Below are 24,719 nucleotides of genomic sequence, written 5' to 3' on the forward strand. Positions count from 1 at the left end.
ACACTTTAAATTATTTACTTTTGAGGTAAATGTAAGTCATTACAATTCCAAAGTGCTTAACAGCCAGATATAGCAATTTGTGAATCCATTAAAATTGTTTCACCTAGATTAAGTATCAGCAAACTTGGCCCAAGAGCTAAGAGTGGTTTTTACATTTTTAAATGGTGTAAGAAAGAATCCAAAGAAAAATAGTATCTCATGACACATGGAAATTATATAAAATTCAAATGTAAGCTTACCTAAATAAAGTTTTATTGGGTGCTATGGACTGAATTTTGTATCCCCCCCCCCCCCCCGAACCCCCCACAAAATTCATATGTTGAAACCTTACTCCCGATGTGAGAATTTGGGGGGTGATTAAGTCCTGAGGTTACTGCTCCCATGAATGGGATTAGTGCCCTCATAAAAGGGTCCCCAGAGAGATTTCTGGCCCCTTTCACCATGAGGATGCAGGGAGAAGGTTTCTATCTGTCATCTATGAACCAAGAAGTAGGTCCTCGCCAGACACGAAATCTGATGGCACCTTGACCTTGGGCTTCCAGAAGTGTGAGAAATGAATTTCTGTTGTTTATAAGCCAGTCGATGGTACTTTTTTATAGCAGCCTGAGCAGACTGAGACATTGGAACACAACCATGCCCATTCGTTTGCGTTTGGGCTATATGAGTGCTTTCTCACTACATCCATTGAGTTGAGTGGTTGTGACAGACTGTATGTTCCCACAAATTGAAAATATTTACTGTCTGGCCTATTACAGAAAATTTTGTGGTCCCTGATCTAAAATGCGTTCAACAGAGAAGCTCTTACCATTCTAGTATAAGAATGCAGATATACTCTGCACTCTCTAGGGCTAAACTGGGTCCCTGGTTCAGTCATCATTCCTACTTTGTTATCCAGGTAACCCTCCAGCATTTTGCTGGGAGTAATTAATGATACTCAGGGTGATAACACCTTCTTTATAGGGCAAGATTTCAAACTCTATAAAGAAAGATGAAATTATTTTCTAGTTCCCTGGGACTTCTGTTTGAAAAATAAATTCACATTTAAACACTAACTCAAATACTTCAGTTCATGATTGCTAGATAAATGAACATTTACTCCTTTTTTTTTAAATCCTCACTTGATATTTTTTCCATTGCTTTTTAGAAAGGGGGGGGGGGGAGAGAGAGAGAGAGAGAGAGAGAGAGAGAGAGAGAGAGAGAGGGAGAGAGAAACCATCAATGTGAAAAACACACATTGATTGGCTGCCTCCCCCAGGAGCCCTGACCCGGGCCAGGGATCAAACCTGGAACCCAGACACATGCCCTTGACTGGGAATCGAACCTGAGACCCTTTATTTGGTGCTCGAGGCGACGCTGTAACCACTGAGAAACACCAGCCAGGACTGAACATTTACTCTTAGGAGAGAAACCTAGGGGTGCTCCCTTCCAGACGCCCTTTAGAATAGAGTCAGTATTTGACATTACCGTTGATGTGGTTGTCTTTATTTTTTTTAATGGCTACAGTTGTCTTTTAAGTTTTTCTTTTGCAACAAGCAGAGAATTTCCCATTATAAAATTTAGCATCTCCATATTTCAACCCCCATGTTTATTGGAGGGAGACCTAATAGATTAACACTATCTTAGAACATAGGGTTCTGTCTAATATATTACAACAATATGAGTTAGCTAATTGTTATGTGTACCGCTAGGAAAAACGATTTTTTTTAAGTGCAACTTGCTTAAACTAGAATTGAAATTTTTGCTGCATTTACATGCAGTACTGAAACCATCATGTTAAAATGTCCCTTGATTTATAGTGCAAGAGTCTAAGTCTTTTCCTTTGAGCAATTAGCTGATGTCTTTAATTTATCATCTTCTACTGGTACTCTCTCCTTTGGAAAGTGGTACAATGCCAGTACCTGTGTCCATGTTGTCAAGATGTGTCTGAGGGGCTGGGCTACTGTGCAGGGGACCAGATTGGCCCAAATGAAGTTCTGTTGGTCATGGTGAACGCATCTTCACTGAGGCTTTCTGGGCAGTAAGGTGATATTTCAGCTTGTTTTCCTAAGCATTTACTCTCTCGCCTGCAACAGGGACAGCAGATGGCTGTCCGAGTTGTCAGACTGTGATCTGACTTGTTGCCCTAGGGAATGGTCCCTTATGTACAAGCAAATCAGGTCAGTGGTTCGCATTTAAAGTGATCAGCAGACATTGAGTGGCAGAGAAATCAAGAATTACAATTATTTATGTGACAAGTTTCTGCCATTTAATGCTAACGTATTTGAATACTCTAATCCTAATGAGATGACAGAAATCAAAGTGTGTTCTAAGTGAAGTTGCATTGTAGAATCCAGTTTTAACTGCCTTCCTGAAACACAGCCTGCAGAGTGTGTGTGGGTTGCTATAGAAATGGTGGTTACTGAACCAGCGTCTTATCACATATGGCGCATATGTATCAGGCGCTAGGGATACCCACTCATAATTGGCCTGTCGTGGATTTGTCTCTGCTTCAGATGGTGGATATTACTGCTGATGCTGGGCTCATTGAACTAGTCCTTTTAGGTAAGTATTGGCCAGCCTGCCCTTGGAGGTGGAGCTTGAGTTAAACTATAGATCTAAGATTTTGTTCCACTTTATTGTTTTTTGGAGGGAGGAAGGGGCGCAAGTTCTTAAAGCACTAAATTATGTTTTTAACTTTAAGAAAATTATTGCTGGCTTATCTTTTTCTCTATATATCATGAGCCACGTGTCCAGATGGAAGGGGACAGACATCCTGCAATACTGAGGTGCAGTGATTGAGTTACAAGGATGAACTATGTTATATTGGGTGGGCAAAAGTTAGAACAAAAGAAGGGAGTTCATTTCTGTAATATTAAGCATGTATTTACATGTTTGATATTAATTTTAGAACCAGATGCATCATCTTTAATTTTTTCAAAAAGAAGAGACTTGACCGGTAAGGGTTTTAACGAAGAAGGAAGCAGACTTGCCTAAGTGTAATGTCAATGCAGCCTTAAGAAGGATGGTCTGAAGTAGGTCTTCTTGCAGTGAAGGCTCTGTCTTAGAAACAAAGAAATCACTCGCATGAAAAGTCTCTACTTTTCCCCAGATGTGAAAATTGCTCATAAAAGCGAATCAGGCTCCTAATAGATATGTAGGAGAGGAAAAGGTAATTGACATGCAAAGAAAACTGATTGAAGTGATATAACAGTAAAGAACACAGAAGGTATAGGACTTAATTTGGGTGTAAATTATGACAATCCAGCGAAAACATCAGCTTGCCTGAGATCTTGCCTGTCAGGTGGCCACAAATCGTGATTTATTTTTGAGACACAGATTGTATCTTTTTGCTACAACAACGGACCATTAGCATCACAGTTGCGATGTTCCGCCCCTGTTGTCCAAGAAGAGTGGGGGGAGGCGGGGAACACACGTGCTGCCCGTGGGGAGGATGAATGCAGAGTGATCTCAGAACATGGACATTTGTTTTCCAATGTTGCTTAGCAACTCAAAAAATAATCTTGTAATGTCAGTCCATTCTAAGAATTGTCAAGCGTTTTGTGTTTATAGCTGCACCCCACCACCACCACATGAGAATTTCTAGAGAATAAACCTTCACATTTGCTATATTATAGTTGTGGTTCAGGGCCCTTTTTGTTTTGAAACCCTATTTGACATACAGCACTGTGTAAGTTCGAGGTGTACAGCATAATGATTGGACTTACATGTATTGTGAAATGATTAACACAGTGGCTTTAGTTAATATCCACCATCTCATATAGATACAAAAGAAGAAGAAAATTTTTTCTTGTGAGAAAAACACTTAGGACCTTCTCTTTCTTTCCTTCTTTATTTTTATTGTTGACACTATTACAGATACCCCATTACCTCCCCTTCCCTCTGGACATCACCACACTGTTGTCTGTGTCTGTGGGCTATGCATATGTGTTCTTTGGCTAAGGACCTTCTCTCTTAACAGCATTCATATACCGTGCAGCAGTGTTAACTAGAGTCATCGTGCTGTACATCACATCCTAGTACTTACTTACCTTATAACTGGAAGTTTGTTTCTTTTGACCACTTTGCTCCTTTCCCGTTCCCCCCGCCCTCTCAATACAGAATTTGAAACCATCAGATACTTGTATTGCCTTATTTGCATTTATGAATAGACGATTTGATGGAATAGGACTAATGAGAACTTAACAGTGATAGGTCATACATGAAGGACAGAGGCCCACCATATTAACAAAAAACAAAATCAAAATATATTAAAAGAGGAAAATGTCACGGTAAGTTCACCTATAGAACAGTGGTAGGAAAATGGAATCATGGGTCCACCAAGCTCAAAAGAAACCTCTCCTGGCCATCCATGTCCATGTTTATGTTGCAGGCGACAAGTTCCCTTCAGTAACATGTCATCAGATACTACAGTATATGGATGTTTCTAATTAGAATTTTACTTTGCAACTTTACAGCCTGTTTCTGTTTTTTTACAAATTTGTTTTGGTTTTATACTTTTGTATGAGCTATAAGCTCTTTTATATTAGGACATATTTAACACATTATGATTTTTTAAAAATATTTTTTATTGATTTCAGAGAGGAAGGAAGAGAGGGAGAGAGTGATAGAAGCATCAATGATGAGAATCATTGATGGGCTGCCTCTTGCATGCCACTGACTGGAGATTGCACTGTGACCTCCTGGTTCATAGGTCAGTGCTCAACCACTGAGCCACGCCAGCCCTGGCACATTATGGTTTTTTAAATAAGGTCAACACATTGTATGGCAATATTTTTTTTCTTTTAAAACTAGTCTTGTATGTTAATCAGGCCTAGAAATTATTGATATGAAAGATAGTCCTGGCCAGGTACCTCCTTTAGGTCAAGTTTCATCAACACTTAAGATTTAATCTTGCAAAAATATACATCACTGGGAAAACCTTTTAGAGAAGTATTTTGGAATAAAATTTTACCTCTTAGTAGCTCTGCTATCTGGACAAAACAAGGAGACGCCCATCTAAGCCCCCCACTTTAGAGGGCCTCATGCTGGTCCTCATCTAGCTGCACCCTTTCCCCGTGGGATAAAATGTCCACCGAGCCGAAGGGATGTGGCCGCCTGGAAGCTGATCTTCCCTTTCTAGAGCACCCTCCTGATACCCAAGACACCAGAATTCCCGGCTTACAGGCTCTCTCCCAGGTCCATCTCCCAGGGGCAGGCTTGTCTGCTCATATACACATGCTGTGTGCACCCCCAGACCAGACGCATTGGGAAGGGATGGCTGCTGGCTGGGAAGTTAGTTTGGACGCATGAGAAGGGGTAGGTCACAAGCTAACTCCCCTTTCACATGCACTCGAGGAATCTCAGAATTCTACACTGAACCCTGGCCTTTAGGTTACTGTAAGTTTATGGTGGGAGGAGGTGACACATTTACTTAGCAATGTGATCCCTTGCTTTATAACTTAAATATTTATATATTGTATGTGGACCTTCGTGTGTACTCTTGCTTTGAGTTCTGCCAATATTAGGTGAGGGCCTATCCTTGGGCAAATCAGTGACTTCTCTGCCCCTCATGTTTCCAGCCTCAGAAACATGACATAGAATACCTACCTTTCAAGGACATGTAAGACTGCACTCAGCACGTTGCCAGGCATGTTTAAGTTCTTAATATCTTGTTGCTTTTTGCCTCCTCACTTGAATCACCCCTCCCCATGGATCACACACATGCACACGTATGCACAGAGCACACACATTACGCACCCAGCCTGCATAGAGAGCTTCATGCTAGACCTCCACACAAGCATCCTTACTTGCTCTGTAATATATCACATGATATGTAGTATGTTGTGACCCACCATTTCAAATGTGCAGTTTGAAGTGTGTCTGAATTGAAGGGGGTGTGGATAGGATCATTTCACGGGGGGTGGGGGGGCATTTTTTTTTTTTTTTGTCGACTCATTCGCAGCTGAGCTTATCCATTAGCAAAACAGGTGTTACTATCAAACAACAGTTTTCATCACTGTTTGCAATACAGCCGGGGAAGCAGGGGACACAGTCTTTATGAATGAGAAAGAAGCTGAAGCTCAGCCCAGTGAGGTGCTTGTTTGCACACACGGATGGGAATGTAGGGAGCGGAGAAGGGGAGGCTCAAACCAGGTTTTTCCTTCAGAATTCAACTCCCCTTCCTTCTCTAGTAGGTCAGGTTTTTGTGCATTCCTGCCTCTGTGCCAAGACTTAAGGTGACTTACTAGAATAATGGATTAAATCTGGGCGCACTAAACTACAGCCCATTCCATTTGGCCCACATGGTTGATTTGGGGGCATTTTTGTTTGTTGTATTTTAATTTCCTGCCAACATTTAAAAGTTGAAAGATTTGCCATGGACTTCTATTCTTGACTTCTCTTTTTTAATAAAATCGAGCAATTCAGCAAATATTTACTGAATATCCTCTCTGTGTCTGACATGTCTCTGTTCTATGCTCTTGGGATAAAGCAATGACAAAACGAGTCAGGAAAGGTTCCTGTAATTATGAAGCTTTTGTTCTAAATGGAGACGGGGAACAATTTACTTTAGATGCATGAGTGCTGTGAGGCAATGAAGCAGAGTGATGTCAGAGGGAACGCCTGGGTGGGCAGACCCTTGGGAGAGGTGACGTTGGAGCTGAGATCCCTGAGGTCCTAAAGTAGGAGCCTAACACAGAAATGTCTTGGGGGCAGAATGTTCTGGGCAAAAAAACAACAACAAACAAACAAACAAAAACCTGTCAACACAGGTGTTAAGGTTAGAACCAGTCTGGCCACACACCATACATCCAGTTCACTAAGCAACCCTGCCCCTTAGGGCACAACAGCATCTGGAGGTGCAGTAAGTCCTCACTTAACATCGTCCTCATCCTCGGTAGGTTCTTGGAAACTGCAACTTTAAGCAACCAATTGTACCATCAGCTTGTTGACATGAACAAGAGTTAAGTTCCCAGTGCATCTATCTCATCATCAACGTTATAGCAAAATGACATTATTCGAAGACCTGCTATATCTGGTTTGCCAACTCCTGGCCTATTGTCTGACAAGTGACTAGATTGTTTCTTAAAATATTAGAAATATTTCTGAAGTTGCTTCAAGCACTAGTTGCCCAGTTGATACACCAGGGCAACATGGTGAGAAATGGCCTTAGGGTTTCTGAAAGAATCACAACACCACAAAAGTGCAAATAAATGAAAGCTTTGCTGCTCAAAGTGTGGTCTGCCGATGGATGGGGCATCTCTTAGAACTGCAGGACCTCCTGCTCTACTCCAGACCCCCTGAATGCTTTCTTTTTTTTTAGTGTTTTTTTTTGTTGTTGTTCTTTTGTTTTTGTTTTTTTCGAGAGAGAAAGTGGGGGAGAGAGGGAGGGGAAGGATGGAGGGAAGGAGAGAGAGAAACATCGATTGGTTGCCTCCCATATGCACCCTGACCAGGGATCGAATGGCAACCTAGGTATGTGCCCTGAACGGGCAATCAAAACCCAAAACGTTTGGTGTATTGGACAACACTCCAACCAACTGAGCCACACCGACCAGAATGACAATCTGCATTTTAACCAGATTGCCCTTGTAACCAAAGCACTGGTTTAGAGCATCTTATCACATTTGTTCAGATGCCTGTAAATTTCTCTTTTGCACTATCCCTGTTTCCTTTTTCAATCCTCACCTGAAGATATTTTTTCAATTTATTTTTTTAACCAATTGAGAGAATGGAAGAGGAGGAGAGAGAGAGAGAGAGAGAGAGAGAGAGAGAGAGAGAGAAAATCATCGATGTGAGAAAGACACATGAATTGGTTGCCTCCTGCACATGCCTAATGGGGGTGAGAATCAAACCTGCAGCTGAGATACCTGCCCTTGACATGGAATCGAACCTGCAACCTTTCATCCGAGGGCCGACACTCTAACCACCGAGCAACCAGCTAGGGCACACTCTCCCTCATTTTGAGCAAGTCTTTAAATGCTGGTGATCAGTGGCTGTGCCTCCTGGAATGCTGTTCTGCTAACCCATCTAATCCTTTCTGAGGTTTAATTACAAGATGAATATTGGATTTACTGGGTAATGAACAAAATTTCTCTCCATATGGGCCTATTAGCCTATAGTCTGATAAACTACTTTCTTCAATATTTATATACTAGAGGCCTGGTGCACAAAAATTTGTGCACTCAGTGGGGGGGGGGCGGTCCCTCAGCCCATCCTGTGCCCTCTCGCAGTCTGGGACCCCTCAGGAGATAATGACCTGCTGGCTTAGGCCTGCTCCCGGGTGGCAGAGGGCAGGCCCAATCCCTAGGTGCAGCCCCTGGTTGGGCTCAGAGCAGAGCCGATTGGGGAGTTGGGGCGCTGCCCCCTGTCATGCACAGAGCAGGGCGGATCGGGAGGTTGCGATGCCACCCCTAGTCACGCTCAGGGTAGGGCCGATTGGGGGGTTGGGGCACCGCCCCCTGTCACACTCAAGGCAGGGTCGATAGGGAAGTTGCGGCGCCACCCCCTGTCATGCACAGAGCAGGGCCAATCAGAGGGTTGGGGCGCTGCCCCCTGTCATGCACAGAGCAGGGCCCATCAGGGGGGTTGGGGCTCCGTACCCTGTCACACACAGAGCAGGGCCGATCAGGGGGTTGAGGAGCTCCCCCATGTCACGCACAGAGCAGGGCCCATCAGGGGGTTGGGGAGCTCCCCCCTGTCACTCACAGAGTAGGGCCGATAGGGGAGTTGGGGCACCGCCCCCTGTCACACACAGAGCAGGGCGGATCAGGGGGTTGAGGCACCGCCCTCTCTATCACCCACAGAACAGGGCCGATCAGGGGGTTGGGGCGCCGCCACTGTCACACTCAGGGCAGGGCCGATGGGGAGGTTATGGCTCTACCCTGCCACACACAGAGCAGGGCCCGGGGGGGGAGAGGGGGCAGGGAGTTGGGGCGCCGCACCCTGTCACACACAGAGCAGGGCCGATCAGGGGGTTGGGGCGCCTTCCCCTGACACGAACAGAGCAGGGTGGATAGGGAGGTTGTGGCCCCGCACTCTGTCACACACAGAGCCGCAGGGCGATCAGGGGGTTTGGTCGCTGCCCCCTGTCACGCTGATCCCGGTGCCAGGAGGCATATTACCCTTTTACTATATAGAATAGAGGCCTGGTGCACGGGTGGGGGCCGGCTGGTTTGCCCTGAAGGGTGTCCCGGATCAGGGTGGGGGTCCTCACTGGGGTGCCTGGCCAGCCTGGGTGATGGGCTGATCGCTGTTTGCATCTGGTCACACCTCCTTCAGGGTGGGGGTCCCCACTGGGGTGCCTGGCCAGCCTGGCTGAGGGGCTGAGGGCCGTTTCCAGGCTGGCGGGTGACTGAAGCTCCCAACCGCTCTTTTTTTTCTTTTTTATTCTGGGCCAGCTTTAGCTCTGAGGCCTCGGCTGCTGAAAGCAGGTTTCTGGCCTTTGTTTACCTTCTGTATTTGATACAATGTTGCGATCTGGCTAGCTGAAGCCCAGCTGACTAAAGCAGGTTTCTGGGGTTTTGTTTAGCTTCTATATTTGCAACATAATTGCTTAGAGTTGCAGCTGAGAGACCGGCAAATCAGGCGGGGAACTTGGAGTCCGCAGTCACTGGAGCAAGCAAGCCTCCCTGTTCACTTCAGTGCATGGCTGCCGGCTGCCATCTTGGCTGGCAGTTAATTTGCATATCGCCCTGATTAGCCAATGGGAAGAGTAGTGGATGTACAGCTAATTACCATGTTTCTCTTTTATTAGATAGGATACCTACTGTAAATTCAAAATTCTCTCATTAAATTTTATTAATGCTATTATGTATTCTACTACTTCTGGCTACCTATTTAAGGCACAAGCTTTCTATAACTCTGCCGGAATCTTTATGGTTTCCCATTACTGCTCTCTCCTAAAATTTGTTTCAGTAAGTCTTCTGATAACTCAACTAAAGCTTAAAGGGTGGGGGTGGGGGGTACGCAAAGGGAAGAATCAGATGCTTAGATTACATTTATTTTGTGAGAATCTGTTCTTCTGTTTGTTTGTTTGTTTGTTTGTTTTTAATATATTTTATTGATTTTTTACAGAGAGGAAGGGAGAGGGATAGAGAGAAATATCAATCAGCTGCCTCCTGCACACTCCCTACTGGGGATGTGCCCACCACCAAGGTACATGCCCTTGACAGGAATCAAGCCCAGAATCCCTCAGTCCGCAGGCCGACGCTCTATCCACTGAGCCAAACCGGTTAGGGCTGTAAGAATCTGTTTTTAAAAATTATCCTAAAAATACCAGAGAACATGTTGTAGCTGAATACAGATTCCTTTCTTGTTTTAATGTCTAAGAATTCAACATATCTGTGATTTTTATGCTTTGAACAGAGGATGTTGGTTATAGCAAGTTGCCCTTAATGTTATTCTTGTTTAAACCAGTCCCAAAATGTACTTGCCCGAAGCTATAAGAATCCAGCTATCTGTATATAACTTTTACTCTTCAGTTTGATTGCTTTCAACAGGAAAGATTAGATACTTGACCACCAGGTAAATGCTTTGCTATGTAATTAACAAGGAATGTTTTTTCCTTGAAGATTTCATGGGAAAATAATTCTAAAGAAGGAAATATAGCCACTCAAAAACATAAACTTTAATTTGGGAAAAAAGAAGGCTACTCCACAATATCATAAAAGTAGAAAGTGACACCATTTCTGCTACGCTGATGAAGGGGGTGGATTCTTATATTCTGATTTTATTGAGCGATCTTGTCCCAGTTTTGTTAAGGCAACATAAAATAGACTGATAATACAAATGAAAGCCAGAAAAGTAAGGCATCTAGTTTCTAGAGGAATTATGCATATTCAGGGATCTGGAGTGGCCCTATGACTAAAATTAGCAATAATAGTAATAATCTATACTAATAAAAGGGTAATATGCTAATTAGACCGGACGTCCTTCCGGACAAAGCCACGGTGGCAGGGGCTGAGGCAGAGGTGGTTAGGGGCGATCGGGCCAGTAGGGAAGAGCAGTTAGAGGCGACCAGGCAGGCAGGCAGGTGAGCAGTTAGGAGCTAGTGGTCCTAGGTTGCAAGAGAGATCCCAGATTGGAGAGGGTGCAGGCCAGGCTGAGGGACCCCCCCTCCCCACCCCCATGCATGAATTTCATACACCGGGCCTCTAGTCCTATATAGTAAAAGGCTAATATGAAAATTGTCCCCTCGACCAGGAGTTCAACTCGGGGACAAGGCCTGCCGGCCAACCACGCACAGCCCCTCGTCCTGGCTGGCCCCACCCTTGATTGGTCCCCCCACCCCGATCAGGGGCGGGCCAGCCAGCCAACTGCCCGCAGCCCCTTCTCCCAGCCAGCCTGGCCCAATCAGCTCCCACCCATGCACAAATTTGTGCACCGGGCCTCTAATAATAATAATAATATGGATCTGAGAGGTGCATATCTCTTAAGAGTGTTCCTCAAGCCAGCTAATGCCCATGTCATGCTGATTACTCAGCAGTAGTCACCACAGCCCAAGGGTTACTGGCCATTATCAGCAGCTGAGAGGCAAGACAACCATAGGTTCTACTGTCTGAGTTCATGCTGTGTCACGCATGTATGTCTCACCTCTCTCCATAAATGTTGCCAAATAGTTCACAGTGATACTTGCATGAAGGAGTAAAAATGGCTATATTTCAGTGTGAATATTCACCTTTTGATCCAGGTAACTTCTTTGAGATGGGTTTTCTGAGTGGGTGTGGAATTTCTCCATGTGTCCCAGCTTACAGATCTAGTAGAACTCACTGCAGCCTCTTTCAAGAAAAGCATATCAGTTGGAGTATGTTAGCTGCAGGAAGTAGAACACCCAGCTGCAGCGCTTAGACCATGAGCATGTTCATTTTCTGCCTGGCAAAAGAGATGTGAAGCCAAAGGCACCAGAACTGCTCCCTTCCCTCATGGCATCACCCAGAACCTTCAGTTCCTCTGCTGTGCCATCCTGGGCAACTCCTCCGTTCACACAGCCAGAAGATGGCAAAGCTGGAATTCACATGCAGGATTATCTTATGTTGGGGATGTCAGCCATGTGGCCAGTTTTGCGCTGGACTATTTTTTTTACCTTCCAAGTGTTCTGAGGTCCGACATGGTAACAAATCTCAATGTAAGTAGTAACTTGGTCCCTGTGCATTGGCTATTGTGCAAGGTGCCGACTTCCATTTGTGACCTGGTAAAGTGTGGATTTGCACTTACAGTTTCCTTTTCAAAGTTAGTCGTGCACCTAATATCAGGTATCTCTGCTTATGACCAAGCGGTGAGATGAGGTAGCCTGGCTTTATGCTAGCAGGGCTTCCAGGCAAGGGAAGCCAGGAGATCTAAGCCCTATCGGTGGTATTCAAATTAGACATTGCATTTTGGACCCTTTTTCATATTTTAGAGTTCTTTTCCCTTTTAATGGCCATTTTGAATTCACTTTTCTTTATGTTTTGCAAATAAAAGCTGATTTCATTACTGCTTGGGAACCAAGCAAGACAGCAGCACCCCTGGAGGTGGCCCCTCAGGTCTTATAGACCAGCATAAGCTGTATTTTTTCTGCCTGTCAATTATTGTGTGCAGTAATCATTGTAGTTCAATGTAGCTTCCAAGTTAAGAACTCATGGTGTCTTACACACAATGATCTTTGCCAAATACATACCTAACTCAGTTTCAAAAGATACGGACAGTTTTCCAACCAAGTATTTATTCTCGAAAATATCTCTAAATCTTTCCGTTGTGTTAGGTTTCACTCTAGAGAATGATAATTTGTACAGCACTGATCAGTGGGTGTGGTGTTGAGGAAAAACACCAAACTTGGATTCAGAATACCACTTTTCCATATCTGGTTTTTCCCCAGTCCTCCCCACACACTGCCTGCGGACATTCTTCTAGAGGTGGTTTAATGAGGTGGTTTACTCCTAGTTCCCAGTAGCAGACTGCGCTGGGTGGGACTCCGGGTTGTGGGTGGTGAGCAAGCAGAGCTGATAATAGACACACTGGTGACAGCACAGAGGGTGGAGGGAAGAAGAAAGGGAAAAAGGAGGGAGAGAGGGAGGGGAAACAAACATGGGAGTGGATGGGGGTATTAGGTGTAGGAGCGAACAAGTCTACGTTCCTCAGTAGGGACCTGAGGACAGCAATATTTTAGGGCCTAGCATTGTAGTTCATCATAATCATGACGCTGAGTTATCATGAAAAATCAAAATTATATTCTATCCTATAAGGCAGGAGGAGTGACCCAAGCTGTACCGAATAATAACTCTCAAACCATGCTCAGGAGATGTTTTCACCTTCATGCAGAGAAGCTTATCTTTGGTCTGTTTTATATAAATTTCTGGAGCCCTGGCCAGCTTGGCTCAGTGGATAGAGCGTAGGCCTGCAGACTGAAGGGTCCCCGGTTCCATGCCGGTCAAGGGCACATGCCTGGGTTGCAGGCTCGATCCCCAATAGGGGGCGTGCAGGAGACAGCTAATCAATGATTCTCTCTCATCATTTATGTTTCCATCTCTCTCCCTTCCTCTCTGAAATCAATAAAAATATATTGGGGGGGCGGGGATTCTGCTTAAGGACACACTAAAAAGCAGCAGCATTAGAAAGTTCAGATGCTCTTTAAACTATTTGAAAGCCACCATTCTAGAAATTGCAGTATTGCAGAGTTTCATTCCTTGATGATGCCAAGAGATTTGCTATATAACCTTCACACATGCAGTCCCAGTAATAGACACGCCAACAGCCTTGCACAGAGCAGAGAGGCACTTGTTGTGGCCACCAGCCTGCTCCCAACCCACTTAACAGTCGGCCACCCCCGCTCTGCAGGAGCAGCTGTGCATGAAGAAGGTGGCAGCCAGGCCGGGCCTGTGGGTCAGAGCATGAGGAGGCACAGAGTCCTGCCTGCACATCTTCACCAGGTGACCCACCTGGACACTCAGCTTGTGCCCAGGAAGAGGACCCTGAGTGAGCCGGAGGGGAGCCATGGGAAGAGGCTGTAAGGGACTAGCTTGGACAGGGAGAAGGAGAAGCACAGGAGCGAAGTGAACGGAGGAAGCAGCTGCTGGGCTGCTGTGTCTGGACCGCAGAGGAGACACTCACTCAGGACAACCCTTGGGCAGTTGTCCTGACCAAGGAGCATCCGTGGCTGCCCCATCCAGCCGACGGGGCGGGCAAACAGAACAGCAGAGGCCTCGCAGCTGGAGCTTTCCTTGGTCCCTCTCCTGCTCTGAACTGTGCCTGGGGCCCCCATGGGGACGAGAGGGTCCCCACTTAGCACCCTGGCCAAAGGTCCAGCAGTCACATAACGTCATCAAACCAAACAGGCTATGCAGAGGCCTGTGCCCTGCTGTCCGTATCAGCAGGGAAGGTTCCGGCAGGAGTCCCCAACTGAGTACAGGGAGCTCCTCTGATGCGGGGGAAAGCGCCCTCTCCCTGCAGCGTCAGCAAAAGCGTGTTTCGGGTACGCAATCCATTCACTCATTTCCCTGAATCTTATCTCTTCCTACAAACAGAACGCTTGGAAATGGCTTTTGCCAGTAAAGCATGATCGTTGAATCCCAAGACAGCGTTACCCTCTATTTCCTGGATATGGGTACATTTTACAGAAAACGTGGGTCCAGAGCAATGCCTTCTTCTCAGCTGACTCTATTCCCTTTCGTTGGAAAGGGCGGAGTCTCAATCTGAACCTCAGTTTCATCAGATCTTCCCTGCTGGCCACCCCCAGCTTTTCTCAGAAGGTCGCCTGGTGTTACTTTGAGCTTGCAGGGCTGGCTTTCACTCACAAGCTCCTACACCAGGGGCATGTCTTGCAGAGTGGACAGCAGGTGACATGTTTCTGGAAAATCAGTGGTGCTGGGACACGTGCCCTGGGGCTGCCCAGATGCGGGAGTTCTTGAGTGCTGGAGGGACTCGAGAAAACTCATGGCATGACTTGAGTCTTGAAAGATAGGCAGATTTTTGGGAGAGAGACTGTGAGGTTGAAGCAACGGTTGTTTGCCAAGTCGCAGACTTGGCATGATGAGGAGGGACCTGGAAGAACTAAGAGGATTTAGGAGAGGGGCGGGGGGTGGGGAGAAAAGCTGTGACCAGCTGGGCCTCCACTTACAGGTCCCAGTGGCCTCCTGTTGCTGATGGCATTGGAAGCCCTGCCCAGACACTGGCAGGCAGGCACTAACCTCCTTTCCAGCCCCCGCCCGACAGCCCCCTCCCTCCCACCCACCCTGCGCCTCCATCTTGCAACCCCTATTGCATGCAACCCCCTCCTCTTTCTCTCTGCTCCACACCCTCCTCATCCCCCAACTGACAGTCCTGCACCTTCAGCAAAGCTCAACTAGAAGCCTTCCCTGCCCACACCAGGTGGCATTCTTCCCTCCCTGCGCTCCCAAAGCAGCTGTGTGTCCTCAGTCACTGGCCTTTCTGGCTCCCACCAGCATCACCACCACCACCACTGGACAGAGGCCCTCCAGGCTGCATGTGGGGACCTGTTAGCTGGGTAGAGTGTGGGCGTCCACCCGCTTGGCTTGCCCCCAGTGTAACTGGGAGGTGTTTTTAAGTGTTTCCACTTTCTGTATTGTGTTTAGAAGGCAGAGGGAATGTAGCATTCCAGTTAGGTGGTTTGCCCTTGAGCGAACAGGAGTTAGGACTCTGATCTTCCAGCTCTTTCCCTCTGGGTCCTTTAGCCTATCCCAGCATCCGCTCCATTCGAAAAGCAGTGACTCAAGACTCTAATCTGAGGAAAACTGTAAACCCAAGAATGTGCAGCCACTTCCTGGCTGATGCAGAGATCCTGGCAGGCTTGCTATTGTGGGAGAGCGTGTGGGAGAGGGGTGTGGTATGTGTCATGAGCTAAACAGTATGGGGCCCTGGAGGGCAGGGAGAAAACTGGAAGCACTTGCAAGCAATCTCTTACCTACCTTCAGGGAAGCGTTTGTACCAAACATAGAAACCCTTTTGCTTCCTGTGTCAAATGTTCTCTCTGTTTCCGTAGTAGCCCTGAGAAGTAAGTGATGCTGTGTGTGGCGTAATCATCTCTTGGTTGATGTTGTTTAGCGAAAGCATTGGAATTAGGCATCCCCCTCCTCATACTCGTTTTAAAAACCTTCCAGCTTGTATTTTCTCTAACTTGAATTGAAACTGTCTGGAGCCATGATTCGGCCTGTTGCATGGGCGGGTCAGACGGTTCAGCCTGTAGGCGCTTGCTGATGCTTGACGCCTGGCCTCTCAACCTTCTTTGTTCAGCTGCAGTCAGCAGAGGAGGTGTGCTAGCTGGGAGGCATTACCGAAGCACCTTTCCGCCTGCTGCATTTGAATGTTGCTATGGCAACTGATAAGCCCTAGAAGCAGCCCCAACTATTGTTTCTTTATTCAAGGTGGAAGAAAACATCACCGATTGCCACCTCAGTGATATATGTACACAGACAAGGCAAGGATTTGGAGCCCGGAGGGTAGAATATTTGGTGCACAGTGGGTGCGTGTAGTTCTGGAGTGGACAGAGCTATGCACGTGGCCATTTGAGGTGGTGGCTGATGGCTGGAGTGAGCTGAGCTGGGCAGGAGCAGTGGGCACTGAAGCAAAGCAGGAGCCCTGCATAAGTGATGTCATCTTTGTTAATGGGTGGGGTGAGTGTTCGCGTGCCCGTGGGGGCCTGGCCAGCACACTCCCTTGCCCCTGCTGCCAGCTTCCATCATGATCCTCAAAGTAAGGCTCTCTGCAGGTGAGACAGGTGACAGCCAGATGACCTTGGGCAGTGTGTCTGCTGCTAGCAACCCTACAAAGTAAAAAAGTCAACAAATTCTGGGGAGGTTTACGGGAGATGGCGGCACGGGAGAGCGGGAAAAAGAGCACTGGCCTCGGATGAACAGACCGACCCCTGCTCTGCTCCCCACCCTGGAAGTCCTCGAAGCCTTACGTAGCTCACCTATCTTCAGGGCCCTCATTCAAAAAGGAAAATAAGTCCAACTTTGTAGGGTTGTTGTGAGAATTGTAGATCATGTACTGTCAGCCCTTCGTCTCCATGGGTTTTGTGTCTGTGGATCCAACCAGCCACAGATCGAAAACAGTATACGTATTTTCATTTCACGGTTGGGAGTCTGCAGATGCGGAGGGCCAACCATATGCGTTGTTCTATGGCATTTTACATAAGAGACTTGTGCATCCTCGGATTTTGGTACCTGTGGGGGTCCTAGAACCAATCCCCTGCGTATACTGAGGGATGACTGTATATAGAGCACATCTGCTATGACCAGCCGGTACATAGTAGGAGCTCGTTAATGTTAAATACTGGTCAGAGTAACAACTGAAAGACAGAACACAGGGCATCAGGGCCAACTGGAAGTTTTTAGAAATACCCACGTCGGGCTTTCTGGGTCAGTATTTGCAAAGATGGGACCAAGGAATCTATATATTAAAAAGCAAAACAAAAAACTTCCCAGGTAAATCTGATGGAGCCAGCCTGTGACCCCAGGTAGGAAATCCACTCACTCGTTTGAGAATAGAGTGTAGCAGCGCTGGATTTCCCCCACTGCCCACTCCTGCCAACGCCGTCGTGCTGCTTTCATTCTCCTTCTAAATTCCAACGGCTTCTGCTAAGATCACCTGTGTTTGGAAGCAGGGCTGTTTGGTGAAGTGGCTGGAGGGAATTTAATAAGGAAGGCAAAGAAACACTAAAGTGAAGCGAGTTGAAAAGCATCTCCAGGAATGCTGTGTGCAGCCCCTAGCTGCCCTTTTGGCTCCCTAATGGTTATAAACATGACATGTAAGGTGACTTGTACCGTACGCCGGAGGCTTGAATAGGAGCCTAGCATGCCTAGAGCTGAAGTTGTTTTCTGCACCCACAGGAACGTGGCTGAAGAGTGGCCTTGGCCTCGTGCACCAGGAAGGCAGCCAGCTGACGTGGACGTACATTGCCCCTCAGCTGGGGTACTGGGTGGCAGCCATGTCTCCCCCCAACCCAGGTAACTCGAAGGCAGCACCGCAGGCATGGGGAATGGTGTCCTGAGGGGTCAGGTTGAGTACACTTTTGAAAATAACTTCAACGGGGACATCACATCTTTAAAATGGTTGGGGGTCTAAAAAATCAAATGATGAAACGAAGGTACTTCATGGGATGGGGAGTTCTGGTTGGAACGCTCCCATCTAGGATAACAATCATGCATGGAAAATCATATTGTCTCGTGTCTCTGTTTCTCTTAGACAGCTGCCATAGGAAATTCTTAATCTAAAGCCCGCAGAGGCAGCTCAGACCTCCTCCCTAATTCCTGAAACAGCTGTGGCCGGTGTGAGAGAACATGTAGGGAAAGGCATTCAACAGAGAGACTCACAGAAAGTTATCACGAGTGACATCTTGGGGCAGAAAGCTCAATATGGCATTTCCAAAAGGTTTTCAAAGCCACCCAGTGGCTTTGTACCCAGAAGAATATTCATTTCCATTTAGGAAATGTGAATGAACTTACATTTTTTTAAAGTGTGACTAAAAGTGTTTTTTTTAACCTACATGCCCCAGTTTATCCCAGTGAGTATTTCAGACTTATTTTTCAAAATAGTCACCTTAGGAGAATTTTTCCAATGATGCACAAAGCGCCTTTTGAATGTGTCGCATGGACTGCCTCCATTAGTGAGACTCTTCCTGGCAGCAGAGCTTGATGCTCAGAGGTACAGCTGAAAGCCGTGCGTGTCCCCATCTGGCGAGTACAGAAGGTGACAGCCTAGGTCAGAAGGCGCTATGATTGAAGAGTGTCTCTTGTAAACTAGCCATGAAGGCAGTTCCAAAATGGGAGTCCACAGTGTTTCAGCAGTGTAATTATCACTGGAAGGAACACTGAGACCCCCAAAGTAACTAATTTATTGGGGCCATTCCAAGATGGGTATTGGAAAGTCTGTCACCGTTTGCTTTATATTTCCATCCTCAGAATATGTGCACACTTCACATCTGTGTTTGCAGAGTATGTGTTTCCCTTTATGATACTGCTCTTGTAGCAATATCAGCGTGAACCAGCCTCCAAATCTGAAATAGCTAGGAGATGATGAGGGGTAAAGAAAGAAATTCCTTAAGTACCAGTGCAGAGGCCACAAGTCCCAGGCGTTAAAGTTGACTTTCATTTTAGACCTGTTTCAAACAACCTTGGCTATCAGTTTTCCCATCATGAACAGATTAATAGATACTTCTGTAAGGAGGGGAGAAAGAACTGCTGGGTGTAGGTCCTCTGAAGCTTCCCAGCAGTAAAGGAAGAGGAAAACAGCTATAAGGGGATACATAGCACAGTCCCTGGTGGCATTTAATGTAGAAACATGTGTTGGTAACCTCACAGCCATCGCTGTTATTAAAACAAATTACCGTGATGCTGTGTCTTCCTGAGCCCAAAACCAACAAGAAAATAATTAGGGTTTTCCTCTTTAGTTCGCTGGTTAAGAAGGAAATGAAGTACGCCTGTGAATTTTATAAAGGTTTACATTGGCAGAAGTTAAAATAATAACATTTTAAGTACTTAAAGGAATTGAACTTCGGTTACTTGGAAATGACTTTTATGTACACCCAACATGTTGGTGACCCTGCCAAGGCACTGACTGTGCCCACGGTGCCCGAGGAGGCTTTGTGTAAAACAGAATTGTTTCTCTGAATGATTAAGGCAGGATATGGTTGTCAGATATTTTTCCAAGTTTTGTAAATATTAACTCCACCCCCATTGAAGTGAATAATGTTGTCTTTTGAATGTAAGTAATGTCACTATTTTCAAAAGCTAATAAAACTCCTTGGGCTTATCAAGCTCTTAAGAGATTTGTCTCCTTCAAAAGGTTTTTTAATAAATCTACCCCTTAGAATATAAAAAGTCAATAAGTAAATGGGTAAAACAATATAAAACCACATTTCTTCCTTCCCACCTTTGGTGCACTGCCAGGATACCTGGACAAAGATCGTAATTTGGGGAGGTTTTTGTTGTTGCTGACCACCTGTTGTCAGTGACGTAAGGCACGTTCTTATAGATGCTGAGCATGAAGAGTCTAAGTTAAAGTATTCCTGAGACTCTTTACAATGTAAACGAAAGTCTGTTTACCTCTGATGGCCTGGTCTGTGAGTTCTGGAGAGGACTGTGGCCACGTCAGGTTAAATCATTTTGAAAAGTTATTGTAGAGGAACATTTAATTTTTAAAGAATAGAAAGCATTTTAGAAACACTTGACACCCTATATGGATGGGGGTTTTTTCTTTCTTTATTGATTAAGGTATTACATATGTGTCCTTATCCCCCCATTGCCCTCCCCACCCCCTATATGAATGTTTTTTAAGTCATAGTACATTTCCTTCATACATCTCAACTAATTTATTTAGGCAAAGGGCTCTTCACACAGTCACAATGACTGCCCAGTGAAAGTGAGAATAAAATCTTGTGATTTTTTTTTTTCTCCTTCAGTATAAAACCTCCTGATAGTCAGGACATCTCTCTGAGCCTAAGAGTCCCACTCATTGTATTATCATGCATCCATTTGCTTTTATTAAAAATCATGTGTTTAGAATGCTGAACGCATATGGCTCTCAGCTAAGGAGGGACCCTGACGCACTGCATGTAGTATTTGCATATTCAGAACCGCTGGCTACAGCTGCTTCAGTAATGGGGCTGGCTGGTCATCCCTCCTCATTGATGACATCATGGTATCAGCTGAAGGGTGTTTGCATCTGCCCTGCCAGTAAGAGTAATAAAAACATGACATTTGCTCTAGACGGTTTGGCTCAGTGGATAGAGCATCAGCCCTCAGATTGAAGGGTCCCAGGTTCGATTCCAGTCAAGGGCATGTACCTGGGTTGTAGACTCGATCCCCGACCCCTGTTGGGGTGTGTGCAGAAGGCAACCAATCGATGTTTCTCTCTTTCTGTTTCTCCCCCTTCCTTCCACTCTCTCTAAAAATCATTGGAAAAATATCCTTGGGTGAGGATTAACAAAGTCAAAAAACACATGACATTTGTGTTCTTTATTCCTCTGTGTATTTAAAGGTTTCCACAAATCTAAAGTGTCCTTTTCTGACCTTCTAGGTCCCGTTGTCACACAGGACATTACCACGTATCACACGGTGTTTCTTTTGGCCATTTTAGGAGGAATGGCTTTCATACTTTTGGTTTTGCTGTGTCTCCTTTTATATTATTGCAGGTAATGTTTTACCATTTGGGCAATATCTTTTTTTCATTTGGAATGGCTTGTGCAAGCATTGATATGGAGGTCTTTTTTCTTCTTCTGAATCGAGATCTCTTTTTTTATAGGTAGGAAAAATACCTACACATTGAATATTTGTCATCTGACTTGCAAACGAATGAAGGACATAAGAGGCACACTTTGTATAATATATAACATTGCTTAGAAGGGCAGTTATAGAAAACAGTTTGACAGTTGTCCTATGATTGGTTTAGAATATACCTAAACGCTGATTAAGGGGTGATATTCTCAAGGACAAAGCAGAACTATTTTTATTGTGATGCCTCGTCTGTTCTGTTTGCGAGAATGCTGACTGTCGATTCTTGGGGTAACGGCTTTTGAATGAATGACTCCGATGTACTTATGAAAGCCTGCGGGTGAAATGTGTGGATTATGGTGCTCAAAATAAGGCTGAGGGTGTGTGGGGGGTGAGCAGGCTTCTGGCTTGTTTCTTTCTGTGGAAATTGCGAGTTGGGATTTTACTTGAAACGCAACCATGACGAGAATCTTTAATCTTTGGGTTCGGATTGTTGTCTCTTGATCACAGGCGGAAGTGCTTGAAACCTCGTCAGCACCATAGGAAACTGCAGCTCCCTGCGGCCCTGGAGAATTCCAAAAGAGATCAATCCACCTCCATGTCTCACATCAACCTGCTGTTCGCCCGCCGGGAGTCGGAATTCCCAGGCCCACTCTCTGTCACCAGCCACAGCCGCCCGGACGCCCCGGGCACCAAGGAGCTGATGAGTGGGGTCCGTTTAGAAATGATGTCTTCCAGCGGAGACGTGGACCTGCACACCCCCATGCTGAAGCTGTCCTACAGCACCTCCCAAGAATTCAGCTCTCGGGAGGAACTCCTATCTCATAAGGAAGAGGATAAGAGCCAAATATCCTTTGATAACCTCACACCGAGCGGGACGTTGGGAAAGGACTACCATAAATCCGTGGAGATTTTCCCCTTGAAGTCCAGGAAGTCTGCGGAGAGAGAAGGCTACGAGTCCCCTGGCCGCAGTGACTACAGGAGGAGTTACAATGCCATGCTGTCACAGCCTTTATTTGAGAAGCAAGACCGAGACAGTCAGGCCTCCATCAACCACATTTCCACGGGAAGTAAGCTCACCATTCAGGAACACATGTACCCCGAGCCTTCCTCTCCCGAAAAAGAGCAGCTGCTTGACCGCAGACCGACTGAATGTATGATGTCACGATCCGTAGACCACCTGGAAAGACCCACGTCTTTCTCGCGGCCCGGCCAGTTGATCTGCTGCAGCTCCGTGGACCAGGTCAATGACAGCGTTTACAGGAAAGTGCTGCCTGCCTTGGTCATCCCCGCTCACTATATGAAACTGCCCGGGGACCACTCCTACGTGGGCCAGCCGCTGGTCGTTCCGGCGGACCAGCAGCTTGAGATCGAAAGACTGCAAGCCGAGCTCTCCAGCCCCCATGCGGGGATCTTCCCGCACCCCTCCTCTCAGATCCAGGCCCAGCCCTTGTCGTGCCAGGCCATCTCCCAGCAGCACTTGCAGGACGCGGGCAGCCGGGAGTGGAGCCCGCAGAACGCGTCCATGTCGGAGTCTCTGTCCATCCCAGCATCCCTGAACGACGCGGCTTTGGCCCAGATGAACAGCGAGGTCCAGCTCCTGACCGAAAAGGCTCTGATGGAACTTGGCGGCGGGAAGCCGCTCCCGCACCCCCGGGCCTGGTTCGTCTCCCTGGATGGCAGGTCCAACGCACACGTTAGACATTCTTACATCGATCTCCAAAGAGCGGGGAGGAACGGAAGTAACGATGCCAGTCTGGACTCCGGCGTGGATATGAATGAGCCAAAATCTGCCCGGAAGGGAAGAGGAGACCCTTTGTCTCTGCCGCAGAACCACCCACCTGTCCAGGAGCACCCTCAGAAGGAGCCGAGGGCGGCGGACAGCACCGCCTACACGCAGCTCGTGTACCTGGATGACATGGACCAAAGCGGCAGCGAGTGTGGCACCACCGTCTGCACCCCCGACGACAGTGCCCTGCGGTGCTTGCTGGACGGCTCCAGCCGGAGAAGCGGCGGCCAGCTGCCCAGCCTGCAGGAGGAGACGACCAAACGGACTGCGGACGTCCCCCCCGAGCCCCTGGCCAGCCCCGATCAGAGAGGGTCTGCTCACGAGGACGACGAAGACGACGACGAGGATGACCAAGGAGAGGACAAGAAGAGCCCGTGGCAGAAGCGGGAGGAGAGACCCCTGATGGCATTTAACATTAAATGAGCGACTGCAGAGTCACCCAACCTAACAGAATTGCCAAAAATTCTTACTGATGGAAGCGCTTACACGTTTGTGGAGGAAGTTGAACGACGGCAACCATGGCCTGTGGACATTTCCATTTCCGGTTGTGTAAATGTTCGAAAGGAATTACAGTGATGGCTCGGAAGAAAGGAGGGCGGTAAGGGGTGCCTCACCGCCAGGGAGGTGGCCGAACGTCGCGTCTGAGTGTCCTTCCACGTGCTCGCCGTGTCCCCCGAGGACGCTGAGAAACCACAGTGATGTTGCTGGTTCTGACGATAACCTCAGTTCTCCCTCAGATTCCGGGAACAGATGAAGCTCTTTTTTGCATCGCCTGAGTCAGTTTTATCACGATAATGCTCCTGTGAAGTTATGATGGAGAAATTAGCTTGGCACTTAGTGTCTCGAAGTATTCATGACCTCGGAGGAAAGCTATGCATTGCTGCTTCATGCTCTTACTTTGCCTGGGTTTTTGCTTTGCGTAGGTTTTGTTTCGGGTTTGCTTTTTTTTATAAGCCCAGTTTGGTTGTCAAGATTTTATTTCTTCATTTTGATCTGTTCTGGTTCTTGGTGGTTTATTTCCATGTCTCCATTCAGGAACTCCTGTCATCCCTTAACATCCAAGCCTTTTAATGAAACAGTACTGAAATTTTTTATCAGCTGAGAATCCTTCAATTCTGGTCCCATTAACTCCAAGTGCCTTTTTTACAGTAACAACAGACAGTCCCTCACTTATCCTCTTTGTTTTTCTTAACTCCTGTAATGGAACTGCCTGGATTTTATAAAGTTATTAAACGATGCCCCTTTTCTTTGAACTGCATGCTGCCAAGTGCCCGTTTGTGCACAGAATTCCGATTTCCGCGCAGTGTACTCTCCAGTTCTCCTGTGTGATGTGGATTCTGTTTAGCTAAGATAAACTAGAGGACACCCTAAAGACTCCCCCCACCCCCACCCACCACTCCATCCCTTTGGCCACTAGCCACCATTATGGTTTTATTGGCTGTTTGTATATATGGTTACGTATTAGCGCTGGAATTCTTTGGGCTGATCTTGCTCTCCCAACATCAGTGTGGACTGAGCAAGTGAACTGAATGTGACTGTTAAAAAAAAAAAAAAAATCTTATGTGCTATCCAAAAGTGCCAGAATGACTCTTCTGTGCATTCTCCTTAAAGAGCTGCTTGGTTATCCAGAAATGAAAATTCAAAATAAACTTTGAAGGAAAAAAAACCTTTCTTATAGTCATTTTCATTCATTCTGAGCCATTATTTGTCTCCAAGTTGTTATGAAGAAATTGCTGTTCATTTCTTGG

General features: G+C 46.5%; 1 protein-coding gene across 2 annotated transcripts in view; it reads left to right on the plus strand.

The window, feature by feature from the left end:
- Positions 1-24,224, plus strand: part of FAM171A1 (family with sequence similarity 171 member A1) — a 130,470-nt gene extending 106,246 nt beyond the window's left edge. For both annotated transcript variants that reach the window (XM_070431925.1, XM_070431933.1), the window contains 3 exons: positions 17,802-17,918; positions 20,989-21,103; positions 21,693-24,224. In XM_070431925.1, the coding sequence (XP_070288026.1) occupies positions 17,802-17,918; positions 20,989-21,103; positions 21,693-23,394 (1,934 nt within the window). In that variant the 3' untranslated portion in view covers positions 23,395-24,224. The remainder of the gene's footprint in view (positions 1-17,801; positions 17,919-20,988; positions 21,104-21,692) is intronic.
- Positions 24,225-24,719: the final 495 nt, after the last annotated feature.

This window comes from Myotis yumanensis, unplaced genomic scaffold, assembly GCF_028538775.1.
Source record: "Myotis yumanensis isolate MYYU_CA2020_CCGP unplaced genomic scaffold, mMyoYum1.0.hap1 SCAF_1, whole genome shotgun sequence".
Lineage (NCBI taxonomy): Eukaryota > Metazoa > Chordata > Mammalia > Chiroptera > Vespertilionidae > Myotis > Myotis yumanensis.